This window comes from Neovison vison, chromosome 11 (assembly GCF_020171115.1).
Source record: "Neovison vison isolate M4711 chromosome 11, ASM_NN_V1, whole genome shotgun sequence".
NCBI classification, from domain to species: Eukaryota; Metazoa; Chordata; class Mammalia; order Carnivora; family Mustelidae; genus Neogale; species Neogale vison.
In genome coordinates, this window is record NC_058101.1 from 6,556,034 (window position 1) to 6,574,810 (window position 18,777).

At 38.5% G+C, this 18,777-nt stretch overlaps 1 protein-coding gene across 1 annotated transcript in view; it reads left to right on the forward strand.

Annotated features, from left to right (window-relative positions):
- Nucleotides 1–18,777, forward strand: part of CCDC158 (coiled-coil domain containing 158) — a 78,578-nt gene that overhangs the window by 50,001 nt on the left and 9,800 nt on the right. The window contains exons 17-19 of the mRNA XM_044224078.1: nucleotides 14,942–15,102; nucleotides 16,635–16,694; nucleotides 17,598–17,657. Of these exons, the coding sequence (XP_044080013.1) occupies nucleotides 14,942–15,102; nucleotides 16,635–16,694; nucleotides 17,598–17,657 (281 nt within the window). The remainder of the gene's footprint in view (nucleotides 1–14,941; nucleotides 15,103–16,634; nucleotides 16,695–17,597; nucleotides 17,658–18,777) is intronic.

Sequence of the window (18,777 nt, forward strand, 5' to 3'; positions counted from 1 at the left end):
CATTGCTTTAAACACTTAATCAGACATGTGATATATCTGTTTTGCTTAGATCTTTGGATATGTCTTGTCCTTTTCTCTCATTTGGTATAAATATGTCTGTCTCCTCGTTTTGTCTAAGTTTCTGTGCCTATTTCTGTATGTTAGGAAAGTTAGCTATGTCTCATGTTCTTGAGGCTAATGGCCTTACAAAGAAGAGGTCCTGTAGTGCCCTGCCTTGTAGTATCCCCACTCCCCCAAGTCCTGGTGCTTCCTGGAGTATCTTTAGTGTTCGTTGCTTGTGCTCTGCTGTTTTGTCCTGGCCACTTTATTGTTTAGGCCAGTCGTCTGCAGAGGCTCTCTTTCCCTATTGTGGATAATGTTTGGTCTGTAGCCTGAATGTGGCAAGTTTTAAGTAAGTGTGCTCAGGTCTATTTGTGAAATGAGACCTTTTGCCACTGCTGCTGGAACCAAGCTCTATAAAACTCCCATGTTGGAAGACACTGTGCGAATAGTGTTTGGGGCGGTCTTCTGGGGGAGTTTGCCCTCACGCTGGGATTGAGGCAAGCATGGCTAGGAGGGTTGGTTACTCTGGAATGTGGAGGGGATGGTGATGGGGCATGGTGTAAGCATGTTAGGGAGCAGGTGTTGGTGCTGAGCTGGTTCTCACAGGTGGCCTGTGCTTATGCTGAGGGGGAGGGGAAGGAAATGGCACCAGCCAGTTCCTTTTTTCTCAGAGGATCCATGAATGTGATCTCTGGGACACACTCTAAGATGAGCAGATAACATCCCCACTGTATGACCCAAGTGTTCTTCAGATCACTGCTTCCATTCTGCGTGTCCACAGGTGGTTTGTCTGCCTTCTCTCCAAGAATACTGCAGTGCCCCCCCCCTCCCGGTCTCTATCCAAACCAAGCCCACTGACCTTTAAAACTCCAGACTTTAAGCCCCACAAGTTGTGAGAGGTCACAAAATTCTGCCAGTTCCTATGGAGATTCATTTTACCTGTACGCTCCCCTTTGCGTTAGTCTGTCTCTCACGCTTTTCCCTCCCTCGTGCAGTGGACAGGATCCATTTTTCCCTGAAACCATGTCTCCGGATTTTCTACCTTTTTCAGTGTGGACTCTTCTCTACCTTTATTTGTGTGTGGAGTTTGTTCTGCCAATCTTCAGGTCAATTTCTGACTTATTTAGGATAATTTGATAGTTATCTAATTGTACTTGTGGAATGACACAAGCCTAGGATCCTCCTACTCCACTGTCATCTTCCAATTTACCAATAATAATTGTTAAAGTACATTATTTTATAATCGTATATTCAGTGTTTTCCATCACAAGCATTTCCAGATTACAAAGCAAACTGTGAGATGGCTAAAATAAGCATCACTTCAAATGCCAAGGGCAATTTAGTGATATGTTTAATATTCTACCAAGATGAAAATGATTTGCTGTATATTATTCTTTCATGAATATAAATTTATTTATAATCATTAAATTTTAATAATCATAACATGTTTTTATTCCTTTTAGTTAAAACTTTAGAGACTTTGGAAAATTTTGTTTTTAATTTTTTATACTTTAAAGCTCAGGGGAAAACATATGTGCAATGAAAGATTCAGACTTTGTCTCCTCTGGTGATATATATTTATAGAACCACTAATCCCCTGCAACCAATATTCAGCCCCAACTCCAAAGAAATAAAACTTATTCCATAAATAGCACATAAAAATCAGTTTCCTTAGTTAGCAGTATAGTAAAGGGATCGCCAGTGACCTGCCAGTTATCCCACCTGTGTGCATTTTAAATGAAAGGCATGTCTGTGACGTGACTAAAAGTGGAAGACGACTTCTCTCACACACTCCAGATGTGTGCACTGAACAAGCTCTCACACAACAAATAATCAAACATGCTGTCAAACAACAGAATGATAATACGAATATTAGAAGTTAAACACGGTTCTCTCTGGAGATTGGAACTAGGAGGTGGGCAGAGAGAAAGAGCAAGAGACAGCTGCTTTTTGGTTTTAAGGGTTAAAAATTATCTTTCAAATCATGCACATGTTACTTTGATAAAAAATTAACCCCCCCAAATAACCCCACAAACCAAACTCCAAATAAACAACAGCAAAGAACATTTGACCAGAAGCCGTTGTGGGTGTCTCACTGCTCGTGTGACCTTGGAAAGCCGAATATATTGTGCCTTGCTCTGTGCATCGCTAATGAAGAGTCTGGACTAGAAGACCTCTAGGGTCATCTGGAAACATCAGCTCTGAAATGAAACAACTTTTTATTACCCAAAAACCACCTTAGGAGGTGTGTCTAATTGTGCAGAAATAAACTGTACTTGATTATAAAGGATATCATTCATGACTGAGAAAGTGCCAGTCATGTCTCTTGAATCAAAACTTGAAGTAATTCTAAAAACAAAAATGAACTGTATTTCCTAAATAGACTGCCAGGCATACTTTGTACAATTTCTTCTCTTAAAAACGTTTACTATATAATTTTATACAATAAAAGTAACGTGCATTCTTCGTTTTATTCATTGATGCTATCCTAAAGTACCTACAACAGTGTCTAGCATAGAGTAGATACTCCATAAATATTGTTTAATGGGTGAGTGACTTGAATTCATTGTAAAACGTCGTATTCTGGATTCTATTGTTTCTACTGGTAAATCATTTTTAAGTCTTCCCGTTGCTTCTTTGGAGGTAGTATTTTCTCTGGCCACTTTTTTTTTTTTTTTTTTACTTATTTATTTGAGAGAGAGCGTGCAAGCTAGGGGAGGGCATAGGATGAGAGACATAGGAGGCGGACCCTGCGGTGAGCTTGGAGTATGCCACAGGGCTTGAGCCCAGCACCTGAGATCATGACCTGGGCTGAAACCAAGAGTCAGACACTTAACCATCTGAGCTACCCAGGCGCCCCTCTCTGACCACTTTTAGGACTTCCTCATTGTTTTAGTTTATAGCAGTTTGACTGTGATGTGCCTAGCTGTGGTCTTTGTATTTATCTTTCTGGAGGCTCACTGATCTTAGTAGATGTATGGATTGATATCTTTCATTAATTTTAGAAAATTTTTATCCCTTACCTTCTCAACTATTTTTTCTGCCCCATTCTCTTGTTTCCTTCTGGTACTTCTACTAAAATATCACTTTTTTAGATTGGTGTGTGATAACTCCGTGATCTGAATCCCCTACGGGCCTGTGACTCTTTGTTTCTCTTGATTTTCAGTCATGTCGTCCAGTCTCTTTGCTTTCTTGATTTCCCAAAACTTTCTTTTTTTTTTTTTAAGAGTAGTTTTAGGTTCACAACAAAATCGAGAGAAAGGTACAGAGATTTCCCCACATGTGTACAGCCTCCCTTTTACCACCATCACTCACTGAATGGTATGTTTGCTACCAAGGATGGATCTAATCGACATACTAGCATTACTTAAAGTCCATAGTTCGTGTTGAGGTTCACTCTCAGTGTTGTGTATTTTACGGGTTTGGATGAATGTATAATGACATAATATCCATTGTTATATTATACAAAGTATTTTTACTGCCCTCAAAGCCCAAGCTTTTCTTATTTATCCCTCCCATTCACTTCCGCCCTGACACCACTGATCTGTTGTGGCTTTTCCAGAATGTCATATAGTTAGAATCATACAGTGAAGCTTTTGAAGATTGACTTCTTTCACTCAGTACTATGCACTGAAAGTTCCTCCATGCCTTATCATGGCTTGGCAGCTCATCTTAATGCTGACTAATATTCTACTGTCTGGATGTACCACAGTTTTGTTTATTCGTTCTGCTACTGAAGGGCATCTTGGTTGCTTCCAAGCTTTTGTAATTATGAATAAACCTCCTATAGACGTTTACGTGCAGCTTTGTGTGCAGACCTGTGTTCTCAGCTTCCTCGGCTAAGTATCAAGGAGCGTGATTGCTGGTCCTACGATAAGAGTGTGCTGAGTTTTGTAAGAAACTGCTGAACCGCATCCCACGGTGGCTGTGCCACTTTGCACCTCCACCAGCAATAAATGAGAGTCCCTGCGGTGCCACATCCCGGCCAGTATTTGGTGTTGTCTTTGTGCTGGGTTTTGGCCATTCTAATAAGAGCATAATAGTATCTCATTTTGTGTTGCATTTCTCTAATGGAGTATGCTCTGGAACAGCTCTCTATATGCTTATGTGACATCTATATATCTTCTTTGGTTGAAGTGTCAGTTACGGTCTTTAGTCCATTTTTCAATTCTTTGCTTCCTTTCTAAATAATTGAGTTCTGGACATGGACTATGGAAAATTAGATAATTTTGATTTCTAGGTGACATTATTTTTTCTTGATAGAGGATGTCCGTTAGCTTCTGGCTGGCAGCTAAAGCAAAGACACCAACAATCCCGTGTCACCTTAACTCACTGGAGGATTGAGACGATTCAGATTAAGGTTCTTATCCTGAAGCCTGAGGTTCAGCAGGTGGTTTATAGTGCACCTCTTTGGTAGATTTCCAGTTTTTATCCCTTTAACTTCTTGATTCTGCCAAAAGGTCATCTCGTCTTCCCAGCCTCCCTCGGCTGGTTCTTCTAGAATTGATGAATACCTCTAGAGAAGATGTTTTCAAATGCCCCCTTGTCTGGATTCTTCTGTTCCAGACTTGGGCCCATCGTTCTTTACTATGTTGAGAGCTCTTTAATGTCAGGCGGATTTAAAAATTTTATGTGTATGCTTTCCTAGTGAATTTCTGAACAGAAGAGTCATTCAACCACTACTGGAAAAATAACTCTTCTACTGCTTCTCTTTGCTCATAGAGTTTTAGATATTAACTACAAATCTATGCTACAGAATATAAAAATTTACCTCTCTTTTAACCACACATAACATGCACACACACACACCATTCTTTTCTTTGCATATTCCCCCTATATAATCATTTCATACATCTGGTTAAATTGCATTGCTCTGATTACTGACAATGTAAATATTGTTCTCTAGCTGAATTGTACAGTGAACTGTGACTGTATTTCCTTTTTGCCCTTAAATTTAATAATTATCTCATTTTACTTTGGTTTGTTTTCTAGATATCTAGAACTAATTACCCCTCAAACATTCTCTGAAAAATGACTGCAAAATTTATTTTAGTACGAGCAAAGTAATCACTATTTTATTAGTTCCTTGTTCATATATTATGCACATAGATGGTACTTATTTAGAGCCTTCCGAGTTCCTGTTCTGATCTGGAATGGTCACTCTCAAGGCTTGCCACATGGTTGCCTTCTTGGATTTACCTTCTCTCACAACCCCGAGGATTCCCTTCACCTTTTTTTCTGTTTTTTGTTTGTTTGTTTGTTTGTTTGTTTTGTTTTTTTAAGTTTTAATTCCCTTTCTTAGTTTCTTTCTTTTGGTGCAGCATATGATGCAGAGGCTAACTGAAAGGGAGCATTTCATCCTTCGAGTGTTTTAAACCTTTGCATGTCTTGAAAGTACCATTATTCTTCACTTTCATGTGACTGATGCTCAAAATTTTGTTGCTATGGTGCCATTTTGACTCCAGGGCCTTTGTCTGTGCCTGGTTCTTGTTCTTTTTCTTAAAGTTTGTAGGGTCTTTTCTTTATGCCTCATGCATTCGGTTCAAGATGATCCCTGCTGGGGGTCTTTTTCTTTATTGTGCTGGGTACTTAGCCGGCTCTTGCATTCTTTTGTTCTCCGAAATTTTCTTGTGTCATTTATTTGATCATTTTCTCCCTCCATTTTCCTCAGTTCTTTTTAGAATGAGACCTCTTGAGCCTCTCTAGTTAATCTTTAATTCTGACTTCCGTGTTTATCTCCTCATCTTTTACTTCCACCTTTGAGGAAATTTCTTAAACTCTGTCTTCTAAACATCCACTGATTTTTTTTTCTATTTATCATACGGTATGATTTCATATATATATATATATTTTTTTTTTCAGGAGCCCTTTTCTCTTTATATAGTTTTCTGTTCCTTTGTGATGTAATACTTTCTCATTTCTGTTTAAAGATAATAACTATAGGGGCACCTGGGTGGCTCAGTGGGTAAAGCCTCTGCCTTTGGCTCAGGTCATGATCCCAGGGTCCTGGGATGGAGCCTGCATTGGGCTGTCTGCTCAGCGGGAAGCCTGCTTCCCCCTCTCTCTCTCTGCCTGCCTCTCTGCCTACTTGTGATCTCTGTCAAATAAATAAATAAAATCTTTAAAAAAATAATAACTTTAGTTTTTCAGTGATTTCTCCTGTCACCTGAATCATTGATGTTTTTTTCAAACTCATTTTTTCTGTTTTGCTATCTGTCATTCATGTTGAAGACTTTCCTTCAAAGTATAGTGGTCATTGGCTCTTCATTCATATTTGAGATTGAGTCCCTAAAAAGCTGCTTACAAGGTCTTAGTAAAATTGACAGGATTTGTCAACCGGTAAATGGTTAAGCATTGCTTTTTTATTGAGGGACCAAAAAATTACCTGTCGGTCTTTTTTCTTGGTCCTGTGAGTTCTCCTAAAGAGGGATTCGCTCCTGCTGACTTACAGATGTAAATCAGCTGCCAGTATTCCGAGAGGCGGCGGGGCGGGGAGGCGGGCGCCTGTCCATCTGCGCGTCTCACTTAAGGCTCGCGTTTCCAGCTGCAGCCTTACCCTTGCTCCACCGAACACCTCTTTGGAGCCTAAAGGGGTGTTGGAGCTCTGCTTCAAGCTCGTGCAGAAATGAAGCTTCGAAATTCATCTAGGGGAGAAGAATGAGTGGTTACCGGGGAGTCTAACAGCTTCTCCAGGAGACTTTTAGCCCACCCTCCCATTTGTCTGCTCTTTGTCCCACCTTGGCCTTCAGAAATACTTGAGGTCTCCAGTTCCTGAGCCTTTCTGGAATGCTCTCCTGCAGAGCAGCTGGCTTCTTGGTGGCTGCGTCTGGTCTGCGCAGCTCCTTTTCAGCTTTCTTTGTTCTGCTTGATGTTACAGAGATTATGCATTTGCTTTCCATTTCCTAAAATTTCATTATCCGTACTCATCTAACGTTCTCTCTTTTTTCCTCTTTATCCTTATAATTCCTTAGTGTCCTTTCCGTGGGGCTCCAGTTAGAGTATCGTGCTGAGAAGCAGAATACTACCTTTCGCATTGTTCCCCATTGCTCCTTCGCTTACCTGGTTAGACTGTAGTCTGCTGGTTCCGTAATCCTAACCATAGCTGCTATGTACTGAACCCAGGTGCTGTTCAAAGCATTACTGCCACATAAGGGAAGTGCTGTTACCATACCTATTTCACAGATGCAGAAACTGAGGCTTGGAAAAGCGAAGTGATGTACATAGAGTTCAAAAAAACCCCAAACAGAGTAATGCCAAGACTTAACCAAGGCAGCCTAAGTCTAGATCCTGTGTTGTTGTTTTTTTTTTTTTTTAAGATTTTATTTATTTATTTGGCAGAGAGAGACAGAGCAAGAGAGGGAACACAAGCAGAAGGAGTGGGAAGGGAGAAGCAGGCCTCCCGCTGAGCAGGGAGCCTGATGCGGGGGTTTGATCCCAGGACCCTGGGATCATGCATTGAGCCAAAGGCAGCCGCTAACAACTGAGCCACCCAGGCGCCCCTAGTCCTATGTTCTTAATCATTACTCTGTACTGCTTCCCTACACTACACTGCTAAATGCTCTTTATAAAAAAAAAAAAAAAATTAAAATAGTTCATGACGTAAATAGATTATCTGCCTGAAGTTATATGGTGTTCCATACATGTATATATCCTACACACACATACACACAAAAAGTCACACATGTACTTGGTATCTTGACATAAGAATTTTAATGTTTCAGATAAAGGTTATTTTGCACATAAAAATAAAGTATTTCCAGGACAATATAGTTTGCTTTATTTATATATCAGAATCTATGCCCATGTATTATATGCAACGTGTATTAGCTATGCTTGCTGTTTGCCACCAACATATCTACAACGTGGGCAAGATTTTTAGCAACACTTATGTTTGTCTTGTTTCCTACTCACCCCTTCTCAATATGCAATGTAAATAATATATTTATATTCCAAGTAGTATATTTCTATTCCACTTTTATTATAGTCTTCTAGCAGAAATGTAAGTATAAGAGATAGACTTGGTCAGACATTCTCAAAATAGAATAGTCTAATTCAAACTGAGTGAGATCAAGCTTTTATTTTTAGCTTTTCCATTTATCTTCTATCTTTGGAGAATGGAGATAGGGCCAGTTGAGAAGCACATAGTCTCCTTAGACATTACTTATCTTACATCATAACTCATATATTTGCCTGTAATGGACTAAGGCCATTAGGGAGAACCATATTTGGAGAAGATAGAGGTGCATTAGAGATATAATTTAGGATTCATTTTGGCAACAAGTCTAACATAAAATGATTTCAGAGTCACAATGTAATAGGAGACTACTTCAATCACAAAATCAACCTAAAGTTTAAGTGAAGAACATAAGCTTATATCCTTTCCTTGAAACAAAAAGCTTGCGGAAGTTTTAACTTGAAAATGTGTATCTTCTAGAAATAGCCTTAATGTGTATCCTAAGAGTCAAAAGATTGGGGTGAGAGAGAACATGATTCTTTAATGAGATCTGGTAACTTCAGGATCTATGTTTAGTTATTTCTTTACTAGCCAGAAAAGAGTCATACATAAACAATGTTTTAGAATTTTTCACTTCCCAGCTGTTTTCTAATTTTAAGAAGTACTTTGCTCACATTGTAAATCAAAATATTTCCATATGAATTAGTGTATTAAAAATGAATCAATATAAATATTGTAAGGTGTATAAACCTTAGAAGATTGATAGTTTTGACTAAATAAAACAAATACTATGACTTAAACAAGTTACAAAACACCACCTTAAACAAAATTAAAAGGAAACCACAAACTAAAAAATATTTTGAATAAAGGGCTACTATCTATCATATAGAGAGTTTTTATATATCTGGATGAAAATAGTATATTCTTTAAAAGACAATTATACTGAAGATGCAAATTTTATAGATACAAAATTCACAAATAAATGCCAATACCCAATAAACATGGAAAAATGTACAGATTCATTATAAACAAATAACATACATATCAAAACAAAAACAAACTACTGATTTTGCCGGTGCAGTGGTAACATGGTGATGGGAATGGTGTGGCATAACAGTCCCTCTTGAGTCACATCCTGCCGCTGAATGTGTGAATTAACATGACTCTTTGTTGTTGTTTTGCTTCCAAAGCCCTCATCTCTTTTTTCCTCTTAAATGAATAGACTTGATATTTCTACAGTAGTTTTTGATTTACAGAAAAACTGAACAGAAGCTGTAGAGAGCTTCCGTAGACTCCCTTTGCCCCCACCCTACAGTTTCCCGTGTCATTCACATCTTTCATTACTGTGCATGTATCACAAAGGATGAGCTAATATTGATACATTATTATTAACTAAAGTCCGTGGATTATATTGGAGTTTCCCCTTGTGTTGTACGTTCTGTGGGTTTTGACAAGTGTATCATCACGTGTATACACAATTACAGTATCACTAGCAGTACTTTTACCACCCTACAAGGGCCTTGTTTCTCACCTAATCATCACTCCCTTCCTTCCTCTGAACCCCTGATAACCGGTGATCTTTTAGCTGTCTCCACAGTTTTGCCTTTTCCAGAATGTCAGAGTATAGGAATCATTTAAGATGTGGTGCTTTCACAGTGGCTGCTTTCACTTAGTAATATGCTTGCACAGTTCCATGTCTTGTCATGAATTAACAGCTCATTTCTTCTTGTCACCGAATAATATCTCATGGCAGGATGTACCACAGTTTGTCTATCCACTCACCTAGTAAAGGACATCTTGAAAGCATCTGAGTTTTAGCAGTTATGAATAAAGCTCCCATAGGCATCCAGATGTATGGTCTGCATCTACATTTGTTGTGTTGTGTTGTGTTGTGTTGTGTTTTGCATGTGGATGTCCGGTTGTTGCACCATTTCTCCATTGAGTTGCCTTTGCTGTTCGTTAAGGATCAGTTGCCTATATTTGTGTCTGGCTCTTGATCCTGTTCCTTTGATTTATTTAATTCATCTTTTACCAGTGCCGCGTTGTCTTATCATGGTAGGTCTTGAAGTGGGCTCTTGTCAGTTGTCCAACTTTGTTCTCCATTAATATTGTATTTGCTATTCTGGGCTTTTTTGCCTTTCCATATGAACTGTACAATCAACTTGCCAGGATCCTCAAAACTTAAAAATTACTGGGATTTTGGTTGGGATTGCATTGAATTCATAAATCAGATTGGAAAGAACTAACATCTTAACAAGAGTGAGTCTTATCCATGAATATGCAATATCTCTCCACTTATTTAGCTCTTTGATTTTTATGTCTGAATTTTATAATGTTACTCATATAAATCTTGTACATATTTTGTTAGATTCATACCTAAGTATTTACACTTTGGGTACTAATATAAATGGTATACTGTTTTTAATTCTTAAATTCCAGTTTTTCATTGCTGATATGTGGGAAAGCAATTGAGTTTTACATAATAATCTTGTATCCTGCCACTTTGCAATGATCTCTTATTTGTTCCAGGAGTTTTGTTGTTGTTGTTGATTCTCTGAGATTATCTACATAAAGGGTCCTATCATTTGTGAAGAAAGACAGTTTTAATTCTTCCTTTGCCAATCTGTATACCTTTTATTTCTTTTCTTTTTGAATAACTGTAACTTCTGGGATGATTATTTTTTAATGATTTATATATTTGACAGAGCACATGCACACAAGCAGGGGGGAGAGGGAGAGGCAGAAGCAGACTCCCCACTGGGCTAGGGGCAGGACATGAGGCTCAATCCCAGGACCCCGAGATCATGTTTCTTTTTTGGTTCGTGCATTATTCAGGAGTGTACTGGTTTATCTCCAATCATTTAGGAATTTTCCAACCTTTTTTTTTTTTTGAGAGAGAGAGGAAGAGAGAACACAAGTGGGGTGAGGGTATAGGGTGAAGCAGACTCCCTGCTGAGCTGGGAGCCCGACGTGGAACTCAGTCCAGGGACTCCAGGATCATGACCCGAGCTGAAGGCAGACATTTAACAACTGAGCCACCCAGGGGCCCCCAACTCTCTTTTTGTTATTGGTTTCAAGTTCAATTCTATGTGTACTCCTAGAGTAGACATTGTATGATTTTTATTCTTTAAAAATTGTTCATGTGTACTTGTAGCCCAAAATGTGTTCTATCTTGAGGAATGTTCCATATAAACGTCAGAGTACGTGCTCTGCTATTTTTTGGATGAAGTAGTCTATACATGTTAATTATTCCAATCGACTGAAAGTGCTGTTCAGTTTGGCTCTGTCTTTGCTGACTCTCTGCCTGCTGAATTTGTCCATTGTTGACAGAGAGTTACGGAAGTGTGGTTGGCTGTAATAGTGGATTCATCTTCTTCTCCTTGCAGTTTCATCAGTTTTCGCCTCGCGCATTTTGATGCCCTTCTGCTAAGTGCATACACATTAAGGATTGTTATATCTTCTTGGAGAATTGATCCCTTTATCACTATATAATGGCCCTCTTTTCCTTGCTCAGAAGCTTGCTCTGTCTGCAATTGATGTAGCTACTCCAGCTTTCTTTTTATTAGTATTAGCATGATATTCCTTTCTCCATCTCCTTACTTTTAATCTATATGTGTCTTTATTTGTAAAGTAGGTTTCTGACAACATATAGTCAGTCCCGTTTTTTGTTGCATCCTGACAATCCCTGTCTTTTAATCAGTATATTTGGAGTATTGATATTTAAACTCCTTCCTCATGTAACTAGGTTAATATCATGTTTGTTACTATTTTCTTGTCATTGTTTTTGTTCTTATTCCTATTTTTGTCTTTTACTCTTTTTCTGCCTTTTGTGGTTTTAATTGAGCATTTTAAAATAGAATGTTAGGGGGCACCTGGGTAGCTCAGTTGTTAAGCATCTGCCTTCAGCTCAGGTCATGATCCCAGGGTCCTGGGATCAAGCCTTGCCTTGGGCTCCCCACTCAGCAGGGAGCCTGCTTCTCCCTCTCCCACTCCCCCTGTTTGTGCCCCCTTTCTCCCTGTGTCTGTCTCTGTGAAATAAATAAATAAAACCTTTAAAAAATGTTATTTTCTCTCTCTTCTTAACATATAAATTATATTTCCTTTTTTCCTTTTTAGTGGTTGTCCTAGAGTTTGCAGTATATATTTACAACTAATCCCAGTCCACTTTGAAATGACACTACATGTCATGGGTCGTACAGGGACCTTATAATAACAAAATAGTCCTATTTCCTCCTCCTTGTCCCTTGTATCAAGGTGGTCATTCATTTCACTTATCCCTAAGCATGTGTATATACACATATATTTTGTGTATATTATTATAATATTATATGTACATAATTGGATGCATTATTCCTATTATTATTTGAACAGACTATTGTTAGAGCAATTAAAAGAAAGTTCTTTATTTTACCTTCTTTTATTCTTTCTCTAAGGATCTTCCTCTCTTTATGTAAATCTGAGTTTCCGACCTATATCATTTTCTTCCCCTCTGAAGAACTTCTTTTAACACTTCTTACAAGGTAGATCTGCTGACAACAAATTCCCTCAATTTCTATTTGTTTGAGAATCTTATTTCTCCTTCACTTCTGAAAGATAATTTTTCAGGGTATAGTTCTAGATCGGTGGGGAGGTTTTATCTCAATATTTTAAATACTTTACTCAAGTCTCTTCTTGCTCGTGTGGTTTCTGAAGAGAAGTCAGATGTAATACTCTGTTTTCTCCCTCTGACTTCTTTAAAAAAAACTTTTGTCTTTGATTTTCTGCAGTTTGAATATGATAGGCCTACGGGGAGGTTGTTTTTAGTGTCTGCATTGTTTGATGTATCATGGGGTTCCCGGATCTGTTCTGTCATTAATCTTGGAAAATTCTCAGCCATTATTACATCTATCTTTGTTCTATTTCTTTCTCGCTTTTCCTTGTGGTACCCCCAGCATGTGTATGTTACACCTCTTAGGTCCCACAGTTCTTCAACTTTCTGGTCCATCTTCTTAATTTTTTTTCTCTTTGCATTTCAGTTTTAGAAGTTTCCATTAACACTTACTCAAGCAGGGGCCCCTGGGTGGCTCAGTCAGTTGAGCACCGACTCTTGGTCTCAGCTCTGGTCACAACCTCGTGATTATGGGATTGGGCCCTGTGTCGGGCTCTACACTCGGTGAAGAGTCTGGTTCAGATACTTCCTCCATCGTCCTGCCCCTCTGCCCCTCCCTGCTCACATGCTCTCTTGCGCACACTCTCACTTTCTCTCACTCTCTCTCTTATTCTCTCTAAAATGAACAAATCTTAAAAAAAAAAAATTTCTTCAAGCTCCCTGATTACTTTCATGGTCATGTCCAGCCTACTGATAAGCCTATCAAAGGTCTTCTTCATTTCTTTTCAATTTTTTTCTAGAATTTCCTTTTGATTCTGTCCTAGAATTTCAGTTTTTCTGCTCACATGATCTGTTTTTGCATGTCGTCCACTTTTTCCATCAGAACCTTTAGTATATTAATCATAATGAAACTCCTAGTCTAATAGTTCCAGAATCTCTACCACATCTGAGTCTAGTTCTGATGCTGGCTCTGTCTCTTCAGCTGCGTTTTTTTAAATCTTTTTAGTATGAGTTTAATTTTTTGTTGAAAGCTGAACATGATGTACTGGGTAAAAAGAACTGAGATAAATAGAACTTCAGGGTGAGGGCGTTGTATTTATCTGGCTAGGAGCTAGACTCCGCGCTGATTGCTGTAGCTTTAGGTGTCGAAGGCTAAAATGTACTCTGATGTCCTTGTTTTCTCTCCCCTTTTGTCTTTGGGTTTCCCTAGAGATTTTTTAAATAAGGGTTCCAGAAAAAAGGCAAGCTACTGGGGGCGCCTCAGTGGCTCAGTGGGTTAAAGCATCTGTCTTCGGCTCAGGTCATGATCCCAGGGTCCTGGGATGGAGCTCTGTATCGTGCTCTCTGCTCAATGGGGAGCTTGCTTCTCCCTCTCTCTCTGCCTCTCTGCCTACTTGTGATCTCTTTCTCAGTCAATCAGAACTCTTGACATGTTCAGCTGCATGTTACCTGTGGTATGTCTGCAGGGTTAGGAAAGAAAGGGGAATGTGAGGGTCATACAATAGCATCAATACTTATTTGGCATAGATCCTAGAAAAGCAAAACCAATATTCATTCAACAACCAACATATATGGCAGGTTTAACTCTACATTGGAGTTAAACTAATGTTAACTTAAAAAAGTTAAACCTTCAGCTGAAATAGCTTGATGGTGATTGATGACTTTCTAGCCATGAGTGTCCTCCAACTAAGACCACCTGCTCTCCAGAGCAATGGCTAACTATCAGTTGGTTTCCCCTTTTGAGGCGCCTTTTGGGAACATCTATAATTTTTATTATATTATAAATATTCATCAGGGAATACTTATATATCTGAAAATCATTTAAAATTATTCTCAAATACCAACTAACGCAATTTGAAAATATTGAGTGTCTCTTTCCTCATAAGTATAATGCCGGGGGGGGGGTTAATTAATTCATCTCTAAGGAGTTCCTTACTTCTAAAGTTCTGTAGCTTTATAAAATTCAGCCCTTAAAAAGTATTGGAATTATTTTGCCTGGACATAGTTGTAAATATTTAATGACACAGTGCACTATCCATACTACATTGTTAACATTTCTTTAAAAATGATTTTAAAATTGCCATGTATAGTTTGAGCCTATGTGTGTATCCTCTAATTTATTAATATGGATATATAAAGAAGTATACACACACTTACAAATTAAATGTAACACTGTGTTGATTATTAGTGAGTTATTATTGATTATCCCTGAGTAGTAAGATCACAGGTGATTTTTGTTTTTCCTTCTTTCTCTTCCATAATTTTTACTTACCAGCTGAATTAATTTTACAATAGGAAACAGCATCTGAATCTTAAAAAAACCTAAGGTGTTTGTATTGTACATTGTTTTAATACAGCACTCTATGAAACCCACCACATTGAAGGAAGATCCAACAAGGGACCTGAAACAGCTTCTCCAAGAGCTGAGAAGTGTGATCAACGAGGAGCCAGCTGTGCCGCTGGGCAAGCCCGAGGAGGAAGGGAGAACACCGTCCCTGGGAGTCTCCTACGTGGCTGTGTAAGGCTTGGGGGGGATGCAGGATGGGAGAGCTTCTCTCCCGGGGTTCCCTGTGGGAGGTGCACGTTTAACTTCGAAGAGTATCTGACCTCACCAGAAAAAACAACATGAAAGTGGAAGGAGTGAAACAGAAGTCAAGCAACGTGACATCAAGAGCAAATGATATAGTTATTATTCTGTCCAGAAGGAAGTCATCAAAGCAAGGTGTTACCCAAAGTTACATCGAGTAGGAATTTATAGTTCCCGACAGATTTCACATGCACAGTCTTATTTGATTACCATAACAACTGTTTGAAACCAGACAGGGCAGGAGCTGTTATTCCCATCTTAAAAAGGAGAAAAACAAGTTTCAAAAGATTGAGTTACCTGCAGCCACCCATTTCGATGGTGGAGCTAAACTAAACCCGTGAGGACTACATGACTCTCCAGATATAATCTAATAGGAAAGTCCATGGTTCTCTAGAGATTCATGCCAGTGACATATACCAAATGAATAGAAGGTCACACCTGAAAAAGATTTCCGCCAGTTCTCCCACCCGTCCCTGTATTACCTGCAGAAATCAATGAGATTCTCATGTTCTTTTCAAATACTGTTTCAAAATTCTACTGTGTATTATTATTAGATTAATTGAAAGCATTTTAACACAGTAAACTATATTTTTGGTATAATAATATTAATTGTATACTAGCCATTAGTATTACAACAATCTTTTGTAATATTCATTTTCTGGTTATAAGACAAATATCTAAAAGTAATACTTTCTAAAATAATACTTACATATAAGCAATCTCCAGTTTTTTAAGATGTTTAATTAGTCTATGTTAACCTGAAGTAGTTAAATATTAGCTGGATTTATTTGATATTTATTAATACTATTATTAGTAGTAATAGTAAAATAATAAGCACAGCCCAGTTACCTAGCATAACATTGCATTCTCTGAATCACATGTCAGAAACATTCCATTGGCCAGACCACGGAGGAATACATGTATGTGCAAAGCAACATACATGCCTTGTGAGGCAGGGCAGTATTTATTATTAAGCTCATTTGACAGAGGAGTTAATTTAGGCATAGATTGTATTGTCTTCTCCTATGAAGCAAAGAGGCAAAACCAAAAGTAAAAGTTGAAGCCCAGGCTCCCAGCACTAATCATTCCACAAAGATGACTGTGATTTCTTGATCAGGTGATTTCCATCACTTTAGCCACTAAATGTGGGCCTAAATTATATTGGATTGTATCGAACGTGAATATATTCATGAATATATTTGGTCCCTGCCTTTAAAGAATGCATGTTAATTTGCTATAATTCTACAAATGACCTTGTCACCAAAGCCTAAACTCAGCTTAAAGCTTTTAAGAGTTTGTGAAAGCATTTCTGAGCTGATGAATTCCAGGGACAGCCTTCTGCAAAATTTGCTTGGAGGCCTAAAATCTGCTGTTGTGCTTTCAAGAGCAATTGATTGTTCTAAAAATACACAGAATCTGGAAATTGTTCTTTGTATAATTAACTGAGAATTATATTTATACAGAGATGTTAGAGAAAGAGGTTGCAAAACTGAATCAAGCCTGAGATTAGAGATATGCCATAGGTAAGAAGAATCTGAGATTCTGATCTAATTAATTGTCAAATAATTTTTTTATGTTTCCAGGTAATTTAGGAAGTCTGGACAGTTTACATGGGAATCGATGGGCATTTGGGCATTGAAAGCAAGCTGTTACATTAACTAAAACTAAATCAGATTTCAGTATATATACATACAGTGTAATGTATTTCTAGAAATCAACAGGAATTTTTTTGGTTTATTTTAAATTTTGCTGCTGTTTACCCATAGGAAGATATTTACATGGTATACCATACCATAAATGGAAGATTTTTTTCCCTACATTTTATACTCATTTACAATGGTTTACCTAACTTTTGAGAGGAAGGTAGTCTGGAAGGAAAGTCTAACAACCTCCAGTACAGGATTTTAAGAACCCTGCAGAGATCAATCCTATTTTCCTCAGTAATTGAAGAGCTAAATTTTACAATGAGATCCTAAAAAGAGCATAAAGAAATGAAATCCATAACCCCTCAACAGAGACAACCTCTTTTTTTTTAGCCAAGGAGGAAAAAAGCTAATACTGATCTGTTATCCATGTAAGACAAGAAGAACGTGGCTCTCGGGTCTTCATCAGCTCCTCGCCCTCTGCTGCATTAGGCCCCGTCTCTCAGTCTGCCCCTGCAGCCCCTCCCCAACTTGTCGCCAGCCCGCTTGACTCCCACAGTGCGCTCTAACCAAAACAAACTGCTCCTGGCTCCCAAAAGGAGTCCATTCCTTTCGTCTTCAAGCTCTTCTTTACATGTTTTACCGCCTGGAAGAGCCAGCGCCCCAGGCTCACTCTTGAATCTGCGTTGGTGTAAAAGCAGGGTTCAGAGGAACAACATAGTTTCATCGCTAAGTAAAAATAACACCGTGTACTCTTCGTTTCTCCCACACTTCTGCCGACAGAAGCAACAACTCATTAAGGGACTCCACTGAAGGCAGCAAATCCAGTGATACCCTCAGCAGGTGAGAAATGATCTTACCAGCCCCTGACTATACGGGAGTCCCCGTTTCTACTACTTACTTATTAATTCGATAGTTGGTTGGACCCCCACGATGTGCCACCCTCCAGGCTAGGTCCAAAGAACAGTGGGCAAGACAGACATGGGCTTACAGTTTTAACATCTGTTTATTGATTGCCTGGGAAAAAACTTACTTTTATCTTTTCTATTTCACCACCTGAAAAAAAAAAAAAAAGATCAGAGCCTTTCTCATGTCGTAAGACTATGAAAATGAATTCTGTTTAAATCCAGCTGGGTGGAGCCTAATTCGTTGCTCTATCTCCAGTATCAGCCGTATTGTCTGACACAGAGCACAGAGTAGTTGTTTGATAAACATTTGTTTAGTGAATGAATGAAGACAGTTATATATATCTATATCGATATAGATCTATATATATATTGATATAGATATAGATATATATAACAAAGACAGTATTATCAATATTTTCTTACTGTCTCTACTGCTTTGTCAATATATACAACGAACTTGAATCTTTCTAAACTAGATCCTTCTCTTTAATGAATTTTGATTTTCTTCTCACCAAGGTATAGAACCTATTAGTAATATCTACAGCTATCTATGGCACATTTTTATTTTTTACATTTTCTGGATCTTTTGGGGCTTATTTCATTTAGTCTCTCTGACTTAGTTTTTGGCTTAGGCATTATTATATCCATATATGGACTAGAAATGAAGACTCAGATTGCTTACCCAGCTTGCCAGAGTCATGTAGCTTTGTGAACAGGGGAGTCAGAACTCTGCTCTTGCTGGTTCCTGAGCTCAGGTGCGTGAGCACGTCTGTGTACCTGGACTGAGCTCCCTGGGGAAGAGCACAATTCTAGGCATGGGGCACAGAGGGGCCGCTCCCGTAAGATATGTAAGCTCTGCTATAGTTCTTCTACGACCAAAAAACCTATTTCCTTCAGCAATGATTGTTTGTAAAGAGAGAGATTAGGGAGGAAAAGCTGGACCTGGCCCCTTCCTGCGTTCAAATGGGAAGAAGAGGTTTTCTTCCTTCTTTTCTTTCTTTCCTTTTCTTTCCTCCCTCCCTCCCTCCATCTCTCCCTCCTTTCCTTCCTTCCTT